A 25,677-nucleotide genomic window follows, 5' to 3' on the forward strand; every position below is an offset into this window, starting at 1 on the left:
AAACATTTATCCAAAGTTGATACAAGACACTTTCTCTTAACTCTGGTTAAATGCTAGACATTCCATTCTGTCAGTTTTTGCTGCTCGATGGTACTCTGTACAGATATTCCATGGAACCTATCCACAACTGTCGCCTCGTAACCATGGATTCGTGAATCCAAGGCCATGTTCTGGAAGAAACCAAGACCACAGTCACGGGCGATGATCACTGGGAGGATCTTCGGCACCGTTCGCGGGCCCCGTCGGTGGATCGTCGGACGAATAGGAGACCGGTCAATTTGTACTTCGTTTAGTTAGGCGACGTACAGAGAAGCACAGATACCTGTACCGGGGAGTACAGTTGAGACGGTAGCATTAGGGACAAGGTTAAGGTCAGACTCTCCACGAGGCTTTGTGACGGTGTACGACCGAAGTGATGCTACTGTACAATTTCAATACTGTGCGACTCCTATTTTGTAGTCTTGTGGTAACTCTGCTGTAGGATCTGTAGATCTCCGGACACTCTCCGTCGCCCTGCTGCCCTGTCCCTGGACGGAAAATCCGACAGGAGATGTGTTGGCGACCGACCGGTGACTCACTAGTGTTCGGTATCGTGTACTTTTGGCGTTTGTGTTTGTGTGTCCAGATCCTGCGACTGCATTATTATATTACTATTGTGTGTACTGGTATGGAGACAGTAGCATTGTGCTTGGGAGGCTCATGAGGCTGGTTACCCGATCGGGCAACCGGGTCAGCGGAAGGATCCGCAGAAAAGAAAATCAGCTGTATGTTCCTCCGAGTCACATCCTTCAATTTTTTTCGACCATAATAATAAACAACTCAATAGTAATGTATGTGAAGCAGACGGCAAAAGTAAACAAAAATTGAGTCTTCGTCTCGAGCACTGTACAAGAGTACAGGCTCGGAATAGGGTACAGTGTACGCGTCCCGCACTGATCAATTCCAGAACCATTCACCCAGGATAAACCGGATGATCCTCAAAAGTCGTCTCCATAACCCTTTTTGGTCAGATAGATCTTGGTCCGTCCACACTCGATTTTTATCGACCCGAGGTTAAATGCCCAGGAACAATTGGTTTTTATTTTCTTTTAATTGAAGCCGTCGTGAATCTGGAAAATTTTGGGTTATCAACCGGGGCTATCGATTCATCGTGGTAGATCCCCCCTGTCTTCCCGTACTCATTCTCTACAGAGTACGGGATGGTGCTACATAGGATTCGTCAGTTGAACTCGTATACTACAGCTGCCCAGCTATATGCAACTATCAAGATCAGAAGATCAAATGCAGAGTAAACAGCAAAAAAAGCAGACATCCGATGACCAGTCATCCGACCTGTTGCTGCACGGGCGATCCATGACCGCAGCGAGAATCGCCGTACTCCGTAAAAGCAGTCAGTAAGGATTGGAATTTCGCTTATGCGCCAGATGCACGATGCATCACTTTGCTTTCTTTCTTTTTCTTATGCCGGGCAACTGGCCAAGCAGAGGTCTTCCGGGGTTGACCAAGGCTCTGGGCTACTATCTCAGCGCACGGAGACATTTCCCATTAGGACCAACACAGCCCACTTTGAATCGATCCCCCGCTTGTCAGGAGTAGCAGTGAAAAAAAAAAAATCAGGAGTAATCTTTCTCTGTATGAGCTTTCGTATAGGTATGCTTTTTTGTTTCCTTAATTTTATTTTCTTATTCTGAGTTAGAAGCAAGTTGAGTTTCGGTACATGGAGAGTTACAAAGTTAGACACTCAAGAGGGCATTAACAAGCGAATTCGATCCCGCTTTGGGACTCCAAACACTACAAACAAAAAGGGATCGTGCGGCAACAATTACCAGGACTCGCGCTAACCCTAAACGAGGAATCGGCCGTTGATGGGGCTTCTATTCATTTTTCTGACAGGTAAGCCCAAGCCTGTACAGTAGCATATGTATTAAAAAAGAAAATAGGAAAAAAAGAAAAGAAAATAAGAGACTAAAATAAAAAAGAGAAAATCATCCGTGGATCTGCACTAATCCACTAACCGAAGTCCTCCCCTCCATAATCCCCGGTAAAATACATTTCCCTCTCTGATACATAATACAATACAGAAGGTGTACGTACCATGTGGGACCCACCAGGGCTAAGCAGAAAAGTGGGACCACGGAAAGAAACCTTGCGACAGACCCATCCAGACTAACCGGATCGGGCGTTCTCGTCGAGCTACGCTGACAGGGTACGGTAATTACGGTCATCAAATAAGCTTTGAAGCGGAGCCATCGAATCCTTGTCAATAATACAACTAGTAAAATTACCGTCACAAACGTCATCTCCGGTTGTTCGCTTTCTGTCGGCGTCTCCCGCCCAGTGCAGTAGTGTTTGATCGCCCGCTGGTGCTCGTCTAGTTATACTCCAAGAATTAACTTACGTAGATGGTTAATATTAGCAGAAACGGCCCTTTCGCAAGTCCCGTGGGACAATCGCCTCCACTACTCCCTCCGAACGCTTGTCTCTTGTTGCTTTTCCCCACCATTGACTATCCCGAGGGGGGAAAGTATGTAAGAGGGGAGGTTCTGATATACGAAGTGGTACTTATATGGCTGGTTCCCTCCATTCACTGTCAGTTCCAGCCTCAACATCCAACTTCGCATCTAGACGACAAACATTCCATACTACACGTACCAACCTACCGCACCTACTCTATTACACCACACTCTCCACCATGGATGTCGCAAACCTGATCTCTCACGGGCCGGACTATCTCCCCAAGCGTCCTCTCTACAGCCCTCCTTCCTCCAAGTCTTTCAAGTTCGATGACAAGTCCTACTTCACGGCTGCTCCTACTCCTACCTCCTACTACTCGCGCTCTCCTCAGCCTCCTCTCTCGCCTCCTGTTGAGGACCAGCCTAAATGCACCTTGCCCTCCATCTCGACTCTCTTCGAGGGTGCTGACAGCGCTGCCATGCACCCAGCCAGTATGTGGATTCCCCCCCCGAAGAATACAAGGATCGCAGTAACTAACAAACCGCAGAGCGCCAGAGAATGGCTTCTCCTGACTCCCGCCCTCAGTCGCGGGCCTACGAACCCGTCACGGCTACTGTTCCCGTCTGCTTGCCTCCTACTCCTCCAATGCGCCCCGGCTCGACCTTCCACCGGGCCAGCCACTCTCCCTCTGCCTCGTCCGTCAACGACAAGGCTCTCCAGCACACCATCGCTCTCCCAGCGGACCGTTCCTCTATCTCCAGCCAGGGCTCCATCCAAGCCGGCCCCTACGCTTCTCCCGCCCCCAGCGTGACGTACGCTTCTTCTCCCGTTGAGACCGCTGCTCCTGCTCCTGCTACCACCGCTGCTCCCGCCCCCACAGTCTACTACCACACCAGACCAGCTCCCGCGATGGCTCCCGCTCCCGCCCCCGTGGCAGCAGCTCCTCAGCAGATGATCTCTCCCGTCAACCCTGCTTGGCAACACCACCACTACTTCCCTCCCTCCAACACCGCGCCCTACCAGCAGAACCACGACCGGTACATCTGCCGGACCTGCCACAAGGCTTTCTCGCGGCCCTCCAGCCTGCGTATTCACTCGCACAGCCACACTGGTGAGAAGCCTTTCCGCTGCACACATGCGGGATGTGGAAAGGCCTTCTCTGTGCGCAGCAACATGAAGCGCCATGAGAGGGGATGCCACAGCGGCCGTCCTGTTGCAGCTGTTGTATAAACAAAGAATAAAAAAAGAGAAAAGAAAAGAAAAACCATTGGTCGACTTCGATATCGGCTACAAACCATGATACCCCCTTCTTCCGGTGATTTCTGCTCTGGTTTGATTTGATTTGATTTGAGTTCTTGATGATACCCTTGTCTATGTTTCAATTTTTTACTTTATCTTTCATGTGTATATTTTTTCTTTTTGACTTCTTGTACATTCTTGCCCTTTTCGGTGAAGAGCGGGATCATTGGATGGGAAAAGGGAGGAAAGCGAAAAATGATGAGTCCAAGGACTGATTCATGTTGATTTGGGGATTGATGATTTTCTTTTGTCATTTCATTTGTTTCGATCAATCAATTGACGTGACATGACTTGAACTGAATACTTTGTGTTTGAATTTATAATCACATGTAGACTGAAAGGTTTAAGAGACTTCTAAGCATTATGATAGTCTTGAGTAAGAAAGGAACACAACTACATCAGACTACGACAATTCAACACTTCACGAGTCTCATCTTCATGTATGTACAACTCCCAAGGAATAATAAATATACAGAAATAACAAATACCGTCCAAAGGCGAGTAATAAGAAACATCATGAGAAACATACACACAAGGTATCCAAAAAATAGAAAAAAGAAACCAAACACTACAAAAGGAGTTTTAAGCAGAAACACCATTAACCCTCTGAACAGGAGACTTAATGGCCCTCCCCTTCCCCTTGGCATTAGCACCGTGAGCAGTCTTCACAGCCCGCAGCCTCTCCACAACATGCCCAAAGTTCAACTGACTGTAGTCCGGCGGCATATGTTCGCCACTGACAATACACAGTACCCTCATACCAGGCTTATAGACCAATCCGCTGAGGAGTTTAGGCGTAATCAGGAAGTATTGGCCACCACCTCCACCGCCCACACTCTCGTCGTCGTTACTGGCGGTTGTGGAATTGGCAGTGGTGGTGTGGGCACAGGCGATATCCACCAGGCGCTCGTGCACCATTCGCTCGTTGCGCGGATCCATACCCTGATTGATCTCGTCGACGACGCGGAATGGTGAAGCGGAGAGAGACTGGAGCGCCATTAGATAGAAGATCGTGCTGACTGCTCTCTCGCCTCCGGATTGGCGATGCGAGTCAAGAAGTGAGAGACCTTCGCTCTCGCGGAATTTGACGTGGATCTGGATCGACCATTGGTCGAAATCGCTGTCGCCCGCCGTCCCTATTGGTCTTTCGCCGTTCGCTGCGTCGATTGGCGTTGGCTCCTCGCCGGCTTTGTCTAAGGCGACTTGACCTGCGCAGCCGATGCGGGCAAAGGAGTCAGAAAATGCGTCACTGATTTTCTTGACGAGCGCATCTAGTTTCGGCTCCCATTTGCTGCGGACTTCGTTGATGGCATAGTTGAAATCACTCAGTTGGCTCTCGAAGTCTGCAAGCTTGCTGCGCAGTTTGTTGATTTGACGCTCGCGCTCTTCGAATTCCTTAATCACGTTATTGCTTCCTCCCTGGGTGAGTTCAAGCCGTGCCTTTTCTGAATCAATATCCGCCTCCAGCCGTTCGCTGGTGTAATCCGACAGCGTTTTAAGGAATTCTTCCAAATCGGGTTGGCGTTTGGAAGCTTTGACGATTGCGCTGGCTTCCTTCATCAACTTTTTGCCAATTTCCGATGCCGACTTAAGGTAGGCCATTGCTTCCGTTACTTCGGCCTCTTTCTGTTTCTGGATTGTGCGCTGTTCCTCGCTGCGGTGCTCTAGTGTGTCAAAATCAGAAATCGCCTCGATCTGTCGGACTCTTGTTGTAATGTGTTGCTCATGCAATTTGCGAAGTTTCTCGACCGCACGCTATTTTATTAGCCGGGATAGACGGAAGATGTAGCGTTCTACACGTACAGCGTATTCAATTGTCGCTTCAGCTTTTTTAATCGATAATCGATCTTGTTGATCCCGGATGCCACGCACCCTGGCTTTGACTCCTTCAGAGATGCTCTCCATACTTTTCAGCTTGGCTTCCTGTTGACCTACAGAACGTTAGATGGATGACGGCTGAAGAAGACAGGGGACCAACATACTGATCTTTTCAGGAATTGCCCTGAAGTTCGTATGAGCGGTTTGCCTATCGGATTTCTCTCGTTCAAGCTCCTCCTACAAGGGAATGTTACATTAGCAGTCGCATTTGCAGAGGGGAAATAAAGAATGGAAATACCATTTCGCGTTTGATGTCTCCATGCTCTCTGCCCAACTGCTCAAGTCTGGCTCTACCAGCATTCGCCTTTTCTTCGAACTCCCGAAGTTCATCTCTAAGAACCTGGACTCTCTGTTGTAATTCATGCTTCGTTGATGCTTCGACAGGCTGAGTTGTCCAGGCTTGCGCCCGTCTGACTTGCCTCGTACGAGTACTTGTCGCACTAGGCCCGTATTCTCGGCGCCGGGAGATCTGATAGCTGTGTTTCCCAGATACCCACGAGGTTATTGTCCCCTCCGCTATCCGATTGTACTCATCATCGTTGATATCGCGAAGACCGATAGGTGTTTGATGCAATCGGTTTTCGCTGCAGAGGACGGCAATCACAGGATCTGGGCCGTTGAGATAGTCCTTCGCCCAGCCATCGAACCCAAATTGGCGAATCTCCCCATCCGACAAAGAAGGCTGGAAGCGGTCCAGAGGGACAGAGCTTGTCTTGATACTGATATCGGAAAGCTTCATGTCTATGCTTAGGTACTTCTGCAAAGTTCTGAAATCGTTACGGCTCTGAGTCGTGAAGGCCAGGTAGTCATTCTTCTGCATTAATGACTCGAGGGCATCGGCGTATTTTGGATCTTTGACAGAGCATGAGACAATCGGCGGAGCAAAGACTTCTTTTTCGAACTTGTCTTGGTTGTCCAAGAGCCATTTGTAGGCCGTGTACGTGTCGTGCGATAGGGTTTCAAGCTTCGTTTCTTGCCGCCCAGAAACAGAATCGAGGTTGGATAGCTGTCGCTCTGCCTGATGTATACGCATCTTCCTATCATTAAGCGCCTCGAAAATTGGTCGCCGTTCGTCTTTGATACTTTCACCGCGAGCCATCAGGTTTCGCATTTCCTGTCGTTTCTCTCTCTGTGATCAGAGTCAGCTAATGCTCTTGTTTATTATGCCCGCACAGTACTCACAATTCTCTCATTGTACCAGTCAACATTGAATTCTACAGGCTCCTCCTCCATTTGGCGTTTGAGCTTGTTGACGGTCTGATGAATTCGATTCTGTTCCTGCTTGTGCGTGGCAGCAGACTTCCTCTCAGCCTCGATTTGTCCCGCCAGATCCTTTATCGAGTCTTCACGTTGCTCAATCTTCTTTGCAAGTTCCTTGGCTGAATTGCTCGCTTGATCGATGAGTTTTTCCTGTTCCTTAACGGCATCATTCAATGACGTGCAATAGTCCCTCTTTGCATTCAACACCCTGAACGCTGGTTCTAGCTCTGCTTCGAGCTGCTGAAGCTCTTGCCTGAGTTTCGACGTATTTTCTTTTGCGGCTTCATATCGCTGGTGGTGGTCTTTGTATTGCGTAACGGGTCTCGAGAACTCCATCATCTCAATCTTTCTCTTGATTTCAGCCCTCTGTCGCATCCGTTCAACATCCGCCCTCTGCATTTCTTGTCGGTTTTCGAGGTTCGCAAGCAGGTCCTTATCAGCCTGGTTATCAGTTTGCAGTTTCTTCTGTTGAGCTCTCAGCTTCTTCAAACTCTCATGCCACTCAAGCATCTCCGGCCCCGCAGCAGCCCTCTGCGTCGAGTGGAGCAATTCAATTGGTGTAAGCGCAGCAAACTCCGCTACCTTGTCTTGCGGCAGAAACTGGCAAAGATTGTCGATTTGAATAGCAAAAGACTGAGCGAGTTCGTACACCTTGTTGCGGCCCACAGGCTTGTCGTTTAGAAAGAAGAAACTCTTGTTGCCATCCCGTTTGATAACTCGACGCACAACTGGGTTTCGACGAAAACGGGTCCCTCCTGCAAGCTCGATCTCAATACTAGCTTCTCGGCAGCCATGCTTGACGAATTCACCGGGGTCTTTGGCACGTCCTAAGTGCTGCACAGTAGAAGTCCATCATCAGCAACTCGCAACACAAGCAGGGGTATTTCTCGTTCCGTACCTGCGGACCCCATCCTAGACCTAAGCATATTGCGCACACCAAGGTACTCTTTCCCGTTCCGTTCGGTCCAATAACCATGTTCAGCTTCGGACCAGGGAAGAACTCCGCAGACGTATAGGTAACAAAATCATTAACCTTAATCCGCACAATAGAACCGGGTTTATAGCCATTTGCATCAGGCTCACTTTGCGCTTGACTGCCGTTTAACTGCGTAGCTTGCGTCTGTGTAGCCTGCGTCCCATTCATACTCATGCTAGCCTGTGTAGAAGGCTTTGGCCCACCCTCCCCAGTATCCGTTTCCTGATCTGCGCCCTCATCACCCGTATCATTGCCATCATTATCATCATCATGTTCCACAGGAGATTGTAATCGTCGGCGTTTGCTGCCAGTCGAAGACTGCGTGGGTGTGGGAGAGGCCGCATCGGTATCCTCCTCTGACCGTTGTCGGCGGCGAGAGACCGTTGGCAAAGAAGGCATCGTGTTAGATAAACGAGCGGCTGCCCGGTGCAGCCCAGTACCGGTGCTTTCAAAATAGCTTGCCTTTTTGAGATTGCTATCAATACAAAAACGATCAAATGCGCCTACGCGGGAGACGCGACGCGGCTGTTCATATGATGACTAAGAACTTTGATCAATATGAATACTGTTTGGACAGGCGGTATGCAATGGCAGTTTTTATTTGCTTTTCGGAGATGCGAAGGAACTCGATAATCGGAAACGCTTGTCTACGCCGGAACCCTTGATTGAGGAAAGATATAACTAGAGACAATATTGAAAAATGCCTGTTCCCAAAAACACAAAACGCATGGTCCTAGCCGGAGCCGTGACGGCGATTACGATTGCGGGGACCCTCTACGGTGCAGGACTTAAGACGAACCAAGAGGTAGCCCAGGTAAGGACACCAGACACTCAACCGAAGGATTGGTTGAAGCAAACAACAAGGCTGAATTGGTTACGTTTTTGTATAGACTGTCCAGAAAACCCGCGAAATAACACTAGACGAACGGATTGCCGATCTCCGACAAACACGCCAGAACCTGATGTCGAAGAAGGAGCTTGTTGAAAAGCAGATCCGGGACTTGGACATGCGGATTGAAGACAAAAAACAAAAGGCTATTGGCGGGCAATCAAAATAGAAGGACACCGGCTACATGATATTCGACATGCAAATTTGATTAACGGTGGTTGCTTCCCGTTCTTGCTCGTGGGAAGCAATCGAGAGAGCTAAGTCGACATCAGAACACTCTCACGGGACCCAGGGTCCCGCCCTGCTACAACTTTCCGCTCTTGAACCCGTGCTATTGTGGGATCCGGGCAAACGAACACCAAATCGCGAGGCTTTGAAGGACCGAGAGGCCCCAGTCGCCTGTTCAATTGCCCTTGACACAGGGCTGGAGCCACATTGGCTTATATACCAGCGCGCGCACTTGACATTCTCGGGTCCTGTCCAGGGAAATGATTCCAGTCGACAGGTGACCAGAGCGCTCCAGGCACACACGGGGCTACGAGCATCGTTGGCCCGTTCGAACTCGTATAGTTTTCACAAGTGAAATAACGAGAGAATGAATTAGACAGTCAGTGTTATCTATCTAACATTAAAATGCCTGGGTATAATCTATGTGCAATATGTGAACCTATATATCCAAAATCCAAATTTCACCAAACTCGTTGATTCTGAATTGGATTAGATTGCCGCATTCAGCCTCAACGGACAGCACCTATATAATTTCATTAACGTCGTAGCGCGTTATCCATCCAAAATACCCCGCGTAAGAGCAGCAAGACTAGCCTCATATCTTGCCGGATTGTGATCGCTCAGCATCCCAGAGCCAAATCTCAGCTCCCCAAACAAGGTCTCGACATCTCGGATGAACTTCAATTGCACCCGTGTTGCTGGCCGTCCAAGTCGCGGTGAGCCATCGTCAGCCAAGTTTGGCGTAAAAGCGTCCCGCTGGAGAACCCGCATTGTCTCCACGACGAACACCTCTCCAGGAGGCATGAGTTTAAGAGCGCACATTTCTTCGCGGAGGCCTTTGAGGGTTTGCCATGCCCAGGCATCTTCTCCAACACCGTCACCGGCGTGAACAAGCATGGGAGCTTCGTTGACGTAGAATTTGTTCACGATGCTCTGTCTTAAACTTTCCCAGACTCGATATCGCACGTTAGACTTCGTGCCGGATGTGTCGCTTTTGAATGCCAGGGAGACGGCGTGCATGTCGTGCAGGATACCGAGAGAAAGGCTCGGGACGACGTCTTGTCCATTGACAATCGTGGTGATCAAACCGCGAGTTGCACGGCGTAAAAAGGGAGACATGACAGCAGGAGGCCCGTATGCATAAACGTGGATGGGACGTCCAGGAGGGAGGAAATAATATGGCTGTACATTATATGCGCCGTTTCTGGATGGAAGCATACGCCGCATAACAGAATGGTAAGACGCGGTCACGAATGCCGGTTCAGCCGTTTCATTAACAGGTTCGGATATCATCGTTGCGAGAAGGGCGGCGACACCACCGCCCAATGAATGCCCGCACATCACCACCCCATAGTCCGGGAACTCCTCCAGAGCAGCCTTGATGGTGTTCATGACTCGCCCGCCTCCTCCTTCCAGGAGACGTCTAGCAGACGCGTGCATGCCCTTGTGGACCTTCCAGGTTCTTCCCTGCCACAAGAGGTCATCATAGTCACAAGTCATATCAGTCAGGATATCCTCAAACCCCCATGTTCCTCGAAGTGTAAGTACAATAGCCTTTGATTCATGGTCCACGCAAAGAAAGTGCACAAGTGGAAAACCAGTTTCTGTTTCACCTGCTGCATTAGAACCACCTTCCGGGTCAACAAAGGATGAAAGAAGGATTGTTGATGGTGGTAGCCCTGCATGGTCTGAGAAATCACTATGCTCTCGGCTATCCGAGCCTGAAGGAGGTGGAAGCGCTTTGGTGTTTTTGCGGACTCCCATTACCTTGAGAGCACTTGATCCGTACGATGCGGAGGAGAATCGTGAAAAACGGCGAATGTTGGACACAAAATGGCTTTCAGGGAAAATGCCAGGGACCATGCCATCACGACTGAGTACTTGGACTGTTTCCGTGTCATCGTATGCACTTCTTCTAGAACGGTGGGCAAGTATGAGCGATGTCTCTGAGCCCGCTGTCGCTAGAGAATAGATGCTAGGTGTAAATGTCTTGGGCCGATGATGAAGAGAAGATGAGCTAGGGCGGCCATCATTGTTGACAGACACGGTCATATCTGTTTCAGATCTTGTCAAAGACAAGGAACTGCTGCTGCGCGCATGGTTTCTCATGCCTGCGGCCGACCCGGGGCGCCTATCCGCAGGCCGTGCGGAATAGGCATCTGTCTGTGCCATAAATGACTCCTGGTTTTTTTCGCGAACTGAATATTGATCGTTTCTTGCACTTCTGCCGCGGTTGACCTGCCGTGACCCTGGAGAAGAGGCAGATTTCTTTCCAGGTGAATGGTGCAAATGCGACCTGGGTGTGCTCCTGTTTGCAGCGGACGAAGCCTCTTTATTAAGTGATGACTTCCTTTGGTTGGAACTTGACTTAGAAGCCTTTCTAGGCTGGGTCTCGGATGAGCGCGCAGTCTTCTCAAATGGCGGTTTCAGAAACTGTTGCTTGGTGTCATCACTGTTATCAATAGTGGCAGGTCTCATTTTCTGAGCAAGCCTTGTTAATGAGCCTCCGAAAGTGTCCTTGGATGCTGCATCCGGACTGCTTTGAGATGGATTGTTCAAGTTTTTTTGGTGTTGTTTGGGAGCGAGAAGTTTGGAGGCCTTCCCTGCAGCAGCAGAGTTACCATGCGCATCCAATTGACCTTGGCTGGAGCTGCCATATTGGCGCGTAGAAGTGTCAATTAACGGTTGCTCTAGCGATTCAGCATGCACATCGCCTGTGTTAGGTCTCACATCGGCACTTTGCGACTGATTGAAGGCTGTCCTGAACACAACAGTGTGTTTAGGAAGACGCTGGGCCGGACCAACAGGAACTGAACCATCAGTATCCTGATTGTCACAGAACCTCTCCTCAACGATCGTTGTCCCAGGTGGTGGGCTGATTTCTGCATTGTTGTCATCAAAGACATCCACTGTGATGGTTCGTGCCGTGACTAGATCGGTCCTGATGGAGGCGTGACAGCCACGAGGTAGCTGCTTCATGATGTATAGCCGAATGTCTTCTTCAGAAACCTGGTGCTGGTCTTCTGGCGAAAGAGACGGATGAGGGCTATCAAAGCCATCGATCATGCTCGAGCGATGCTGCACGGCATCGAACGACCAATCGTCATTATCGGGAGTTATAAATGAGGAACGCCTGGACTCTGCTTCCGTGCCACCACTGGAAGGACGGGGGAATTCAATTTGATTTGTGTGGACGACATCTGCTCTCATGCCGTTATCCAAGATGACTATGTCCCACACCGTCTCATCTCCGCCATTATCACGTATGCATCGTTCAGTGTTCTTCCTCCCCCAGCTTTGTAACAGGGCGAATCCAACAGAGCCAACGAGAAGATCACCCACTCCAATGCTTTCAGCATTGGGACCAGGCACATTTCCTCTAAACTCTCTTCGGATCAATGTTATGATAGCCGCTATCGCTCTCGATGATTCCGTTGAACCAAGTATCGCATCGAGGGTAGATAATAGAGCCTGGGACATATGCGCAACGGATGATAGGGTCGTCGACGAAAGGCGAAACGTTGCCGCGGCGAAAAACGACGCTGAAGTGACCGTTGTATGCAGAGTAGCCAGCTACAGTCTGTATTAGCTTACGAGTCCCAGAAAGCGGAATTGCAGAAAGTATAACACTTACACTCCGCTCAAGCAGCGACTCTGCCTCTGCCTTCCCACGTTCTCCGCCACTCCTAACAGCCACATCTCTTCCGGCCTTAGTCAAAATTCCTTCAATCATAGCCCGACTGAGCTCGAGCCCCGTCAATGTCGTACTTCGAGCCCCCCTCAGCGCGGCACCTCCAAAAAACGTTCCTAGCCGAAGGGAAAGCGACGTCGACTGGGTCACGAACGATACCAAGGAGGCAACCGGCCGCGGAAGCAGCGTGGCCGCACCCGAAGTGGCGGGCACATGGCTGGCACCGTCGTCCTGGACCAGACCCCTCGAGTCAGTTTCGAGCGCGACGGCTTCGTTTGTGTCGTTGGATGTCGTTTTTCTTCTTAAGGATGAATAATTAAACATGCCAGACAAGAGTGAAGCAATGATAAGTCAGCTCGAGGGAAATTGGACATTGAGATACAGGCCTGCCTGTAGTAACGGTAGGTAGAAGTTCATGAAGTAATTGCGGTAGGCAGCATTGTCCCGGTCAGCCCCTTTTGACGCAGTTGTCAGAAGTTTGTTCAGGTTGAGATCTGGGGTTGGCATGTGATTCTCCGACCCCAACAAGTTGCTGAGTAATCCACATTTCGCTGGTCGAACACATAGCACTGCATATTTGGAAAGTATGTACTTAGTGCACAAACAGGGATACATTGCAGCATATTTTATTGGTCTACTCTGTGTACTCCGTACCTGACTTTGTGTCACCAGTCTGCTGACTATTTCACATGGATCTATATTACAACATCGCCATCCGATCACCAGGATAGTGGACCTTCCGGATCTTGTTTCGATCACATTCCTGCAGATTACTGATCCCTGATAACCCAATACTTTGCCACAAATCCGCCAGAAGCCCCTTCATCACGGATTGTGCGCCCACCTTGCCTCCAATAGCAAGGCCATATATCACTGGTCGGCTGATGAGAACAGCCTTGGCCCCGAGACAGAGAGCCTTGATGATGTCGACGCCGGTACGGATGCCAGAGTCGAAGAGAACAGTCATCTTGTCGCCGACTGCATCGACGATCTCGGGAAGGACATCGAGGGAGCCGATCGCCCCGTCGACTTGGCGGCCTGTGAGTGTGAATATGTAAGCATCACATGCTTGAAGGGTAAAAAGCTTGAATGGTGACATACCGCCATGGTTCGACACAATAATGCCATCGCACCCAGCATCAAGAGCTTGCCTCGCGTCTGCCACATGTTGAATACCCTTGAGAACGAGGGGTCCATCCCAATGGTCCCGCAAGAAAGCTAGTTGATCCCATGTGTGAGGCCGGCCGGAGAACACCTGTGATGTCCACGATTTAGATGCCCCGACAATATCCTCTTCTATCTTGCTGCCCGATTCTTTTTCGAATTTTGAGCGGAAGACCGGATCAGAGAAGCCCACCTGAGTTCCGACACCACGAATGAAAGGTATGTAAGCATTATCCAGATCTGCAGGTCGCCAGGCCAGGGAGAATGTGTCCAATGTGACAACCAAAACCGAGAACCCGTTATCTTTCGCACGCTTCAATAAGGAGAGGGTGATATCATCATCCTCCGGCCAGTAAAGCTGGAACCATCTCTTGCCGTCACCGTTCGCAGCGGCCACCTCTTCGATCGAACTGCTACTTGCGGTGCTGAGGATATACGGCACGCCAGATTCCCTACAAGCCTCGGCGAGACCTGTTTCTTTATCTTCGTGGAAGAGACACTGAACACCCACGGGGGCCATGAGGAGTGGATTGTGATGTTCCTGGCCAAAAAGGTTTACCGAGACGTTCTGGTGATCTAACTAACAAGCAACAATTGGGTCAGCAATTGGCAATCAATGGACTATAGCCATGTGATAAAGGGAGAATTTACAGCTCGTAACATTCTTGGGATACTGCATGCGTCAACCCATCGATCAGCAAGTCCACCCTATCTCAAACGCCTCGGAGAGAGAACGTACATTTTCCATTGGCGAAATGCAAGCCGGTTACTATCCATAGTAGCCTTTTCACCAGCTCCTCCTGCCACATAATTATAGGACCTGGCACCCAATGCTTTGCGCGCTTGGTTTTCTAAATGACGAGGATCAGTCGTGACATTGGGCAAGCTGCCAGACATGGCACCTCGACCGTAGATTTCGGCTTGGAAGGATCCGTAGTTCTCTGACATATCGATAGCACCGCTTCTCTGTTGTTTGAATGAAAAAGAAGGCTATTATGAGAGTAGAAAAGATTCTTTCCGGTCAATTGTCGCTGACTTGTTATAAGGTGAGCTATGAATGATATCATCTCCTTCGTATACTCCATTGCACGTGACGGTGCCTCGGCTTGCCGGTTAAGATGCGAATATATAGTATAACCTGCTATACAAAGGGGATATTTAGGCTTCGATGTACGGAGTACTGCTTATTGGGACCGCGATGGCAGATATTTATGATCGTCAGTGCCAGTCAACATGAACCGACAGAACCTCTCGGTATTCCACCACAAGAGAAGTAAGCAGAAAATGTATCGTGAATTGAATCAAAACACCACAAAGTCAATGGGACGATGTGATCTCGCATTCCAATAAGATCAGATTGACCATGGCACCTGCCTCTGATAGCAACCATTCTGCTCTGCAAGGGCGATCCTGTCGTCACCGCATAAGCCTATATCCCATTTGTCGATATACCATTGTCCGAGACCTGTTCAGCTCCAGCTCAGCTGCCCGCCAGCTGAAGCTTATCAATCCGGTATTTGTGATTAATTAGTGGCCGAAGATTTCCTACAAGTATGTCGCGATTCACTGGGCACGCCGCTATCGGCCGGTTTATGTGCGGGAATTGACTTTAGCGCTTATCTTGGGAAATTTCGCAGCCAAGGAATGGCAGACAAAGCTTAATAACTCTGAAAAACTAAGGAAATTCAGAGGATCTTTCTGACAACTCTCCAACCAGCCATGGAGCAGCACAGGGAGCCCAAGTTGGACGTCGAGTCCCCTCCGCCCGGAGTAATATGGCGCGACACTTCGGAGCCCTCGATTGCTCCCGATGAGGCAAAGAGGGAGCAGAGGTTGATTCGCAAAATGGACTTTTATATCCTGCCCTTTGTCGTTTTGTTATATTTATTTAGCTTTTTGGATCGAGGTGCGTTTCTAATCACCATGTTGAGAATTATCTATTAACGTGACCCAGTAAATATCGGAAATGCCCGTCTATACGGTCTGGAGGAAGACCTGGGCTTGGTCGGGGATCAGTACCAGGTCGCTGTATCCATCTTATTCGTCACATACTGTGTACGTCTCACCAGCTATTCTTAGCTTGACCGAAACTAACAGGGCGTCAGTTGTTCGAAGTCCCTTCAAACCTAGTCATCAAGAAACTCAGACCCTCCCGCTACATTGCCTCAATCTCCGTTATATGGGGCATCATCGCAACCTTGACCGGAATCTGCCAAAGTTACGGCGACCTGATCGCATGTCGCATCCTCCTAGGCGTCGTAGAAGCCGGCCTCTTCCCCGGCATGATGACCTACCTCACACTTTTCTACAGCAAGCGCGAAATCGCCCTGCGCACAGGGTACCTATTCAGCAGTTCAGCCGCAGCAGGCGCATTTGGCGGGTTACTCGCGTATGGAATCGGATTTATGGATGGCATCAGCGGCCTGCGCGGCTGGCGATGGATCATGATCATTGAGGGTATCCCGACAGTCATTATCGGCGTACTGACATGGTTCTTCCTCGCTGACGCGCCAGACACGGCGTACTACCTGAATGAAGAGGAAAGAGCGCTTGTTGTTAAATTTCGCTCCCGACACGCGGGGCAGACAGCGTCCGCGCAGAAGTTCCACTGGGCGGATGTCAAAGATGGTGCCACGGATTGGATAATTTACGCTTTTTCCATCGGCCAGTTTGGTGTTGATACCATGCTCTACGGATATAGCACTTTCTTGCCCACCATTATCGAAGGGATGGGACCCTCCTGGACCACTGCGGAAGTCCAGGCACTCACGATCCCCTGCTACGCAGTAGGCGCCATTGCGTATCTGGCAGTGGCATGGTTGAGCGACCGACTTCAACGTCGTGCGATATTCGTCTGCGTCTTCTGCGCAATCTCCATGATCGGATACGGGATCCTCATCTCAGATACGCCCTCTGGAGTGCACTACTTCGGCGCATTACTTGTCGCGCTGGGTCTCTATGTCGCTGTCGGCTTGCCGCTTGCTTGGTTACCGACTAACCTGCCCCGATACGGCAAGCGGACATTCGCGACAGGATTGCAGCTTACGTTTGGTAATGTTAGTGGTGTCATGTCGCCTTTCTTGTATAAGAGCAATGAGGCGCCACGGTATGTTAGGGGAAATGCTGTGACATGTGGTTTGGTGGGCTTTGGAGGGATTGTGTTCGGTCTTATGTGGGTTTATTATCACATTGTGAACCGACAGAGGGCGCTTGGCGAAGAAGACGAGAAGATTGCGGAAATGTCCGAAGAGGACATCCAGGAGATGGGGGAGAGGAATCCTCGGTTCGTGTATAGTATTTGATGCGTTTCTACAGTCCTCATTATGCGTTTTAATTAGAGTTTTAATAGAACAAGAGGTCCACGCTTAGACATTGATATCTCATCAATTTCCATCACCACTGCACTGTTGCGCTCAAAGGTATAACCGCTCAGTACTTGGGGTAGAAACTTCCAAGGACGAAAAGCTGCAATGGCCGTACTCCGAGAAACGTCGTCCACCAACGCCTAGGCTCTCACCGAGCAGGTTAACATGACTCTTAGCTTGATCGGCGCACGGGTTGCCCTCATCGGAAAAGCAGCTCCCTGTATATGGACTGGATACAACAGGAGCTATAGCTTCTCCATCATCTTCAAAGCCATTGCCCTTGCCCAGTAATTCAGTTTGGCTCTCATTTGCTCGATGCAAAGGCTTTTTGACGGAGCTGTATTGTCTTGTATCTGGTTGAGATACAGACCGAGTCGCAATTTCTCCGTTACTACTGCTGTCGACCTGCGGCGCTGAGGTTTCACCCCACATGACGGGCTTGAGTGCATGGTCGTTGTCACCAGGCGGAGGATGACACGCAGCGCTAATAGCCGCGCTGCAACTGACAGCAAGAGGCATATTGGTCCTGAAGCGCCTAAACCCCATCCCTAGGATTATGCATACCATCACGAACCCAAGAAGTATGGCGACCATAAGTGCTATTGGTGAATAACCACATGCAATCAGACGTTCTGCGGTAAGCTTCCCGGCCATGTCATATAACACAACTTCCACGAAAAAGAAGCTCTGGGACACAAGCCAATGGAGTATTGTGTTGCAGATCATCAGTGGGATACTGTATCGGTATGGGAGACTGAGATAGTATGTTGAGCGCTGGAGTCCTTTTGCCCAGGAGACACGAAGTGGCTTGCGTTCTATGGCATAGTCATTGTACTCGGCGGCAAGAAGCATGGTGGTTAACATATTGTTGTAGAGGAAATACGCAACCGATATTATGATCTGCGGAATGTTTGCAAGGAGCGCCATGGGTATAGTCCCAGAGCAGTTGCTAGGATTGTCGCAAAACCTGATTATCGCAGTTGACGTGATCGTGCCAAAGCCTAGCTTCCAGAGCTCGGTAGGCTTGATTGACTGGCCTTTCGCTCTTAATGTCATGACGCCCAAGTAGAAGAGAACGCTCGACATCAAGAGAAGAAGAAGACAGCTGTACAAGTTAGGAGTGTCGTTCAAGATGTGGCTAGTGGATGTGCTTACAAGACAATTGTCACTGCGAAAAATGGGCCGCCCACAGCGTCTCTCCATCGCTTTCTACGGGGCTGGAGTTTTGCAGGCTTGGATGATCGTTCCCACGAACTCCGACCCATTGAAACAAGGTTTTTTGACAACAAACAGTTGCCCTCAGTGGTCATGTCAGGTCTGCTGAGGAAGGATGATATGGCGTCCCCAACTGTGAGAAAAATCTCCTTTCTAGGATCATGAGCTGTCATGAACATGCAGACAATCTTCACGATATTGCATAAAATAACGATTATGCATATCGGAAGACTGAATAGCAGCTGACATTCTTCTTCAACTTTCTGGCTTAAGCAATAGTCGACCGAGAGCGCGGGGAATGAGTCAGCCCTAACGGAATCCAACGCACATGTAGCTCCTGCATTTTGAGTCGCAGAATCTTTTGCCCAAGAACTGTTTGTTGAGTAGCTCATATTGCTGGACAATAGCGGATCTGACCATGGCATCGAGGATACGGACCAATCACCAAGACAAACCGTTTCGCAATCACCCCTTTTACACTCTTTCTGGCATGGAAATTTTTCACAGTTTCTTTCACCTGGTGTATCATCGTGAATGAATTGAGGATAGTTTGGCTCGCTCTGGCACATCCACAGAAAGGAATACGACGAGTATTGTTGGGGCGAATTCCCCATGCTAACCCAGCGCAACGACCCATTATCCGCAGTCACATTATTAGTAACAAGAATAAGAGTCCCTCGATCTGCAATGTAGTCGGCAGCATAAGTATTAATGCATTTCTGTGTGTCGAGTCTTTCGAATTTTGGCACTTCAGAATAGAAAGTGGACATGTTCATCGAAATGTTCTGTTCAAAGCAACCTGCATCAGAGCCATGGTTTGGTGGGTTGTTGAAGTCAAAGTTCGCGGATGCAAGGAGGACGCCATATTCGCGTGTACCCAGTGCGGAAAAAACAGTAGAATTGTACCTAGACTTATGGTTAGCGATTAATTGCAAGAAAGATGTCAAATACTAACAATAAATGAACCGGGAGGGAAGATAACAATAGCACCATCCATAGCACAACCCTTCTCCGGTCAATGTAACGGAAATTTCTTATGCTAGACGCACCAATGTTAAGCCATTTTCGCTGAGCATGAGCAACTTCAATGTCCTGACGAGATGGCGAGCATAGACATTGCATACAGTAATTACTCGCTACTAGCATGATTGTACCAAGGACATTACTAAGTAAATGCAAGCCGCGCGCCCAGTTTCCTGAAGTAGAGCACTTTCCCTGATAGAGTATGGAAGAGCTAAAGTCCTGAACCCCGAACTTCGGATAAGACATGGAAACAGCGATGATGGTGAGAACAATGTTCAGGAATAGAACAGCGCAAGCAGAGTAAGCGCTAATGAGGACGCCTACGGCCCATTCCCGTTGCTGGCTCCTTTCTTGTTTGACCCTCCGGTCTATCCTGTTGGCAAATCCGCGAGGCAAGAAGGAGACGAACTTAGATGTCAGGGACGTGCTAGATTTGTTGGAATCCGAGGATCGACACGTTCTACATCTAGTTAGTCACAGCAACCATAGCCTCATCAGTGGGATTCGAATACCAACCGGCCCAATTCATATTCCTGAATATCCATTCTGTCTTTTGAACGATGCAGTAAGTGACCATGCTTGGCCTTGTCAAACGGCCAGTTCCAACGCCGCTTTACAGAATCTGACGGTGAAAGTGGCTCGCCCATGGTGCGTGCCTGTTCATTTCCCACAAGCTCGAAAATTGCGAAGCTGTGTCTCAGACCAGTGCTGGCACCGCGAGGCTCTTAAAATACCTTTGACTTAACTGTACAATAAGGTTCTTCTCGGCAGACTTCTCCGTAGTCACAAGGTATCCAAACAACGAGGCTGTCAGCCTTGTGCCGCGGGGCGGAATGTGCTAGCCTCTCAGTTTTTCTTCTACTTGCCCTGAAGCGACAAGGATCTGCTGTTGGGTGACCGGATTGGTTTAGACATTGTGCGCTCTGATCCTTGGCGCTCGATGAACGGGATATTCAGCCAGTCCATTTGGAAATGATCTGTGGCGATACGAAGTGCACAGGCAGTTCCTGACGAGTGATGGATGATGAGTTTAGGAAGTTGCACCAGGGGGGATCACATGAAGCAGCGTCACATGATTCCAACGATTTGTTTTGATTGATTGATCTATCAACTGTAATCTGTTGATGTATTTAACGTCGGGGGTCAGGTTTATCCGCGGAAAAACCCTGGTCCCGCAGCGGGACATACGACGGGGCAGATCGGAACTGCCTGTCAGCTAGCTAAACTACCATCTATCATCTAAATACAGGTAGCCCCCTGCGCAGGGGGCTGCTTGGGTTTTCACGGCTGTCAAACAGCTAAATGAGTTCTTGGCTTTGATGAGAGAGAAATGCAGAAGGGAAAGGGGAAACAGACAAGAGGAAGCAAAGGGAAGAAGGGTGGGGGAGATCAAGGTTAGCCTAGAGGTCTCCAGACTTGATGAATTGGTGTGTTAATGGCATCTGCAGATAGATGTATAGAATCATGATTTTTCCAGCCAATCCGCATATGCAGTGAATCCCATTTTTGTGCTGAGGATTGCTGAGGATCCCTGCCACTGGCCGATGGTCCCATGGATGTGCTGCTGCTTTGCGACCATCATGGCAGTAATAGAAGTGGGAGGGCTCCTTTCTGTAGCTACATGAGTATTTCTCTTCAGGGCTTTTTGACTTGGACTAGGAAAATTATGAGGCTGCTGTATCGCAAATAATTCCGGAAACATTTGAACAGCGTGCAGATACATTAATACCCGGTGACACATGTCTGATTTATCTCGAGGATAATTTACAGGGTCATGACAACGGGGAGAGCATGCTGGCACTATTTCAGGAAGCATATATACCACCAATTGCAAAACGACTGATATAAGAGGAGCAGAATGGCAGTCTCGGGATACTAATACCTCCTGGAGTATACAGTATGCAGGAAATGTGCGGGTTTGAGACAACTGCCCGAGGGTCAAGTCCATGGTGCGATATCTTTACCGACGATAATGGGAAAAAGTCGCATATGCTCGCGATGTGCTCCATTACTATCGCGCGGGTCCTGGGAACCCCTATGCCGGTGCAATTGGCTGGCTTTGGCTGAATGCGACAACATCCATCTTACGCTCGGGCCCTGACGCTGGCTCTATATTGTTTAGCTTGTGAGTATATTTCTCTGTTTTCATACTGGTAGACTGATGAGCTCTTTAAGCGCCCACGATGGCGACATAGCGCCATTCCTTACTTCACCAGATATACTTAAAGATTCGAACTATGATCCAAACCTCCCGACCACGCATGTTGCAAAAGACCGTGCCTGACGTACCTCCTCTGTCCTGCCAATGGGAACTCGAATAACCCTGGAACGGATGGCTTGTCTATCGCCTCTGTTGGACCAGGACGGAACTTCTGCCCGCATCAACATAAATGACAGGATTAAGCTGCTGCCATACTGCAAGTCGAGCCCTGGCGGTTCTTGCTTATTGTTGGAATTTTTGAGTTATGTATGTCGATGAGGAATGGAAGTAGGGGAGTTTGGTGAGCTTTGTGGTCTGGAAGGTGATGTTGAATGGATTATCCTTCTATATTAGGAAAATATCAATGATGTGTGATGTTCTGTACATAGCTAGTGTATATAACAGGTTCAAATAATGAATACCAGAGGTAGCTGGACCAAGACTGACTTGACTACTAGATTCGGTATAGATACCGCCCGCCGGGTGGTGAATTCCAGGGTCAAACGTTCTATCCCGTATTTTTTTAAGAGTTTCATTTACTATTCCTATCTATTTCATAAGGAGTTCATTCATGTTGAACGCAATGTTAGCTACGATGATCTGAATCCTTCAAAGCTATGCGTTCCTAAGGCACCCTCGGCTAAACCCTAACGGACATCCATCCGACCAACACCTCCCAACCCACAACCAGCCGAAAAAACAACCACGGCAAATCTCAATCCGAACAAAATTGGAAACGAAAGATAAGAATAAACCCAGTATTGTAGCAATTTTATTTCCATAGAGTGTAGTAAATACCCTTATCCCATACACCCCCGAGGTGCCAGTAGCAGCTTAGCGAGCGCTTCCGTTTTCGCCGCGCTCCCCACACAAATCGACTTTCTGTCGGGGAGCCGAGAGATGCGCATCATCAGCAAGTAACGACTTCACCTCCCCTCTCCCTCTCTTCCTCCCACCCCAAGAACCCTTCTTATAATCCTTTTTTGCTCTTCTCCTCGGTTTCGACGGTTTTCTTTGTGTATGTATTGATTTCCCCTATTTTGTTGGTGGTGGTGTGGTGGTGGCTCCCGTTCCCCCCTCTTCTGCGGGCGCGTGAGGGACTTCCGCACCGCACATTTAATAATCGAACTCGGTCCTTTGGGGGACCCTTCAATTCTGACCAAATAATTTGGACGTGTTATTGACGGTTTTATTTTTATTTCAGAGAGAATCCCGAATCCCTAAGTCGTCACAATGGATCAAGCGAAGTTGGCTCGGATGCAGGCTAGCGTGCGGATTGGTATGTGTGCCCTGTTATATGATAGTTGGGTTGTGCGATTTTGCGCGGCTTTAAATTGCTGTCTAGAGAAATTGATAATGGCTAACATTTGATGTTATTTGAATAGGGTATGTATTCAAGCGTTTTCCTTCCTATTCATCTTTCCCGAAGACCTACGACCGTTGACCACGAAACACCCCGAATACCTGATACCCAGCGATCCATAACAAAAGCAATCGACTAACGGTCCAACAGAGGCAAGGGTACTCCCCGCCGCAAGGTCAAGAAGGTCCACAAGAGCTCCGGCGCCGACGACAAGAAGCTCCAGGCCACCCTCAAGAAGATGAACGTCCAGCCCATCCAGGCCATTGAGGAGGTCAACATGTTCAAAGAGGACGGCAACGTTATCCACTTCGGTGCTCCCAGAGGTGGGTCTCTAGACATGCAACTACCATGATTTATGTGTATGCTGATCCATAACGTTCAAGTCCACGCCTCCGTCCCCTCCAACACCTTCGCCCTCTACGGTAACGGCGAGGAGAAGGAACTCACCGAGCTTGTCCCCGGTATCCTGAACCAGCTTGGTCCCGACAGCCTTGCCTCGCTCCGCAAGCTCGCCGAGAGCTACCAGAACATGCAGAAGAACCAGGCCGGTGGTGAGGGCAAGAAGGACGACGAGGAGGATGATATCCCCGATTTGGTTGAGGGCGAGAACTTCGAGAGCAATGTTGAGTAAAAAGGATATAACGAAACGAAAAAAATGAGAGAAGAGAGATCATATCTTAATGCAACATGAAAGACGAAAAAGACATCCGAAAAAGAGGAGAGGGATTTTTTTTTTCATGTTGAACATGATATATTTTTCTTTTTTTTTTCCTTTGCCCATTTCGACAATGACATATGATCCAGTTCAGCGAGTGAATCATACCAGTCACGGTTTATGATTGACATTTTCAAAATTATTGAATTCTTTCCGGCTGCAAGTATACGATATGTACGTTTGAATGAGTTACTAGGGGATGAACTGGACCGTACCAAGCAATGAAGGAGCCGAGCCCATGAAGCAGCAGCTAATGCCAATGCAAATCTAATTCAAATCCCTATACAGCCTATTATGCATGCAATTAAATAGTAAACAACTCGCTTCGCAACCTCAAAAAGAAACAGAAATCCAACACCAAAGAAGTCGGCATAAAATGAAAGTGATGTTATCATACATATTTCAAGGGTATCTGCTGTTCTCAGAAATAATGAACCAAAGAGCCGAGCATTTCTTTTCTCTCTTGTTTCAATGCAATATGAAAGCAAGCCTCACGATTCCTCCTTCAGTCCACACATATCCGTACCAATAAGCAAGTCAACCGTGTACCAGAAGCGCCAGTAGATATTGGAGTTGTCGTAGTCGAACGTTCCATCTTCGCGAAGCAGCGGCCCGTCGCCAACGATATCGCCTGTGAACCAGCTGAGGATTGGGATCGACCGGAGGACACGCTCGGTAACCGTAGGCTGAGGAGGAAGAGCTTCAGTCAACGGTCGAAGTTTCGTCCGACGCACTGTCGGGATGTGTGTCATGAACTCGGATTCTGGTTTAGGTTCTTGGAGCTGAGGTTGAGGCTGAGGCTGGGGTTGCAGTTGCGGTTGCGGTTGCGGTTGGAGTTGTTGTCGTTGGTGGAGGGTAGAGGTAGCAGGTTGCTCAATACCGGTTGCCGTGGCTGAGCTTGCGGTATTGGTAGAGATTTGCGACTCGTCATCTTCATTGTCGAGAACGCTGGAGAGGTTGCTCAACGCGAAAGATCGCGGCAGGGTATGCCGTTCGTTGACCTGATTCTGTAGGAAGTTTGTCGAATGAGAAGTGGTCAAGGTTCGTGCAGCTTTACGGCTTGCTGCTGCCGACTCCACGGGAATAGGAATGTCCTCCGCCGGTCCTGACCCGTGATACAATTCACAGTGAACAAGGTGGCCGTCAATCTCCTGTGGCGAGAAGAAGCAAGCACGGTCTGCGGCATTGGTAGAATCGAACGTAATCTTAATCCAGTGGAAACCTCCGGCATATCGCTTCGACTTGCGGTTCGCGTCGGCGGACAAATTCGCACGAATAACTACATCACCACCACTCAACATCTGGGAATATCCAAAAGCGTTGGGATCGCTGCGCGGATAGTCCTCGCAAATCAAGCCTCGTGAAATCCTCTCGTATTTATCAATCACCTTCCACTCCGAATCCTTGCTCTTGTATCCGTATAGTATGCATTCCGTCGCGACCTTCTCCGTAAAGGGGTTGTCGAGATTTGATGCGGACGAAGACTTGGGCAAGGTGTGGTGAGTTCTCTCTTCCTCCTGCTGTTGTGCGAAAAGTCGCCCAAACTCAGCAACGTTGACGTTCTCTTTCTTCGCGGGTGTTCCGGTACGTGTCCGTGATCGTGCGGTTTCGTAACGGGCATTTCTCCTTCGTCCAAATGGTCCAGTCTCCTCAGGTGGTCGTCGGGGGTTGCGGGATTCGCTGTCGTCAGAGGTATCCATGTTAGTGATATTCGCGCAACATCATAGGTGCGAACAGGGAAGCCACAAAACAACAGAGTATAGAAGAGGCTAGAAATAAAGAAGCACATACTCTTTATAAACGTAACCCCAGGGCAGAAGGTTTCCCTTCTCGTCCCGTGCGCGCTCCTCAGGCGGAACAAAGTGATACTCCATGGCCAGGATAGGGTGTCACAGAACTGTTTTGAGAAGAAGAACCGTCCCTTGAATTTTAGAAGAGGGTCAGAGAGCCCCAAGAA

The 25,677-nt window shown here is 49.2% G+C and overlaps 9 protein-coding genes across 9 annotated transcripts; 4 read left to right on the top strand and 5 right to left on the bottom strand.

The window, feature by feature from the left end:
• Window positions 1-2,566: 2,566 nt before the first annotated feature.
• ACHE_50859S (uncharacterized protein) lies at window positions 2,567-3,684 on the top strand (the record flags this gene model as incomplete). Its single annotated transcript, XM_043280622.1, has 2 exons — window positions 2,567-2,945; window positions 3,002-3,684. The coding sequence occupies 2 exons, from the start codon at window positions 2,567-2,569 to the stop codon at window positions 3,682-3,684; spliced, it is 1,062 nt and encodes a 353-aa protein (XP_043138183.1).
• A 651-nt stretch (window positions 3,685-4,335) lies between these two features.
• SMC5 (DNA repair ATPase SMC5) lies at window positions 4,336-8,266 on the bottom strand (the record flags this gene model as incomplete). Its single annotated transcript, XM_043280623.1, has 6 exons — window positions 4,336-5,508; window positions 5,557-5,684; window positions 5,736-5,808; window positions 5,870-6,760; window positions 6,814-7,725; window positions 7,790-8,266. The coding sequence occupies 6 exons, from the start codon at window positions 8,264-8,266 to the stop codon at window positions 4,336-4,338; spliced, it is 3,654 nt and encodes a 1,217-aa protein (XP_043138184.1).
• A 301-nt stretch (window positions 8,267-8,567) lies between these two features.
• Window positions 8,568-8,925, top strand: ACHE_50861S (uncharacterized protein; the record flags this gene model as incomplete). Its single annotated transcript, XM_043280624.1, has 2 exons — window positions 8,568-8,681; window positions 8,758-8,925. 2 exons carry the CDS (start codon window positions 8,568-8,570, stop codon window positions 8,923-8,925), a joined length of 282 nt encoding a protein of 93 aa, XP_043138185.1.
• Window positions 8,926-9,536: 611 nt separating this feature from the next.
• ACHE_50862A (lipase family protein) lies at window positions 9,537-12,999 on the bottom strand (the record flags this gene model as incomplete). Its single annotated transcript, XM_043280625.1, has 2 exons — window positions 9,537-12,557; window positions 12,619-12,999. The coding sequence occupies 2 exons, from the start codon at window positions 12,997-12,999 to the stop codon at window positions 9,537-9,539; spliced, it is 3,402 nt and encodes a 1,133-aa protein (XP_043138186.1).
• A 376-nt stretch (window positions 13,000-13,375) lies between these two features.
• On the bottom strand, window positions 13,376-14,359 carry ACHE_50863A (uncharacterized protein; the record flags this gene model as incomplete). Its single annotated transcript, XM_043280626.1, has 2 exons — window positions 13,376-13,713; window positions 13,777-14,359. 2 exons carry the CDS (start codon window positions 14,357-14,359, stop codon window positions 13,376-13,378), a joined length of 921 nt encoding a protein of 306 aa, XP_043138187.1.
• Window positions 14,360-15,558: 1,199 nt separating this feature from the next.
• Window positions 15,559-17,141, top strand: ACHE_50864S (putative MFS transporter; the record flags this gene model as incomplete). Its single annotated transcript, XM_043280627.1, has 3 exons — window positions 15,559-15,745; window positions 15,794-15,894; window positions 15,945-17,141. The coding sequence occupies 3 exons, from the start codon at window positions 15,559-15,561 to the stop codon at window positions 17,139-17,141; spliced, it is 1,485 nt and encodes a 494-aa protein (XP_043138188.1).
• A 111-nt stretch (window positions 17,142-17,252) lies between these two features.
• On the bottom strand, window positions 17,253-20,089 carry ACHE_50865A (uncharacterized protein; the record flags this gene model as incomplete). The annotated part of the gene is made up of 4 exons (XM_043280628.1): window positions 17,253-18,309; window positions 18,360-19,325; window positions 19,375-19,902; window positions 19,959-20,089. 4 exons carry the CDS (start codon window positions 20,087-20,089, stop codon window positions 17,253-17,255), a joined length of 2,682 nt encoding a protein of 893 aa, XP_043138189.1.
• A 3,154-nt stretch (window positions 20,090-23,243) lies between these two features.
• Window positions 23,244-23,636, top strand: EGD1 (nascent polypeptide-associated complex subunit family protein; the record flags this gene model as incomplete). The annotated part of the gene is made up of 2 exons (XM_043280629.1): window positions 23,244-23,328; window positions 23,389-23,636. The coding sequence occupies 2 exons, from the start codon at window positions 23,244-23,246 to the stop codon at window positions 23,634-23,636; spliced, it is 333 nt and encodes a 110-aa protein (XP_043138190.1).
• Window positions 23,637-24,211: 575 nt separating this feature from the next.
• On the bottom strand, window positions 24,212-25,594 carry ACHE_50867A (uncharacterized protein; the record flags this gene model as incomplete). Its single annotated transcript, XM_043280632.1, has 2 exons — window positions 24,212-25,400; window positions 25,512-25,594. The coding sequence occupies 2 exons, from the start codon at window positions 25,592-25,594 to the stop codon at window positions 24,212-24,214; spliced, it is 1,272 nt and encodes a 423-aa protein (XP_043138191.1).
• Window positions 25,595-25,677: the final 83 nt, after the last annotated feature.

Source organism: Aspergillus chevalieri, chromosome 5, assembly GCF_016861735.1.
Source record: "Aspergillus chevalieri M1 DNA, chromosome 5, nearly complete sequence".
Taxonomy (NCBI): domain Eukaryota; kingdom Fungi; phylum Ascomycota; class Eurotiomycetes; order Eurotiales; family Aspergillaceae; genus Aspergillus; species Aspergillus chevalieri.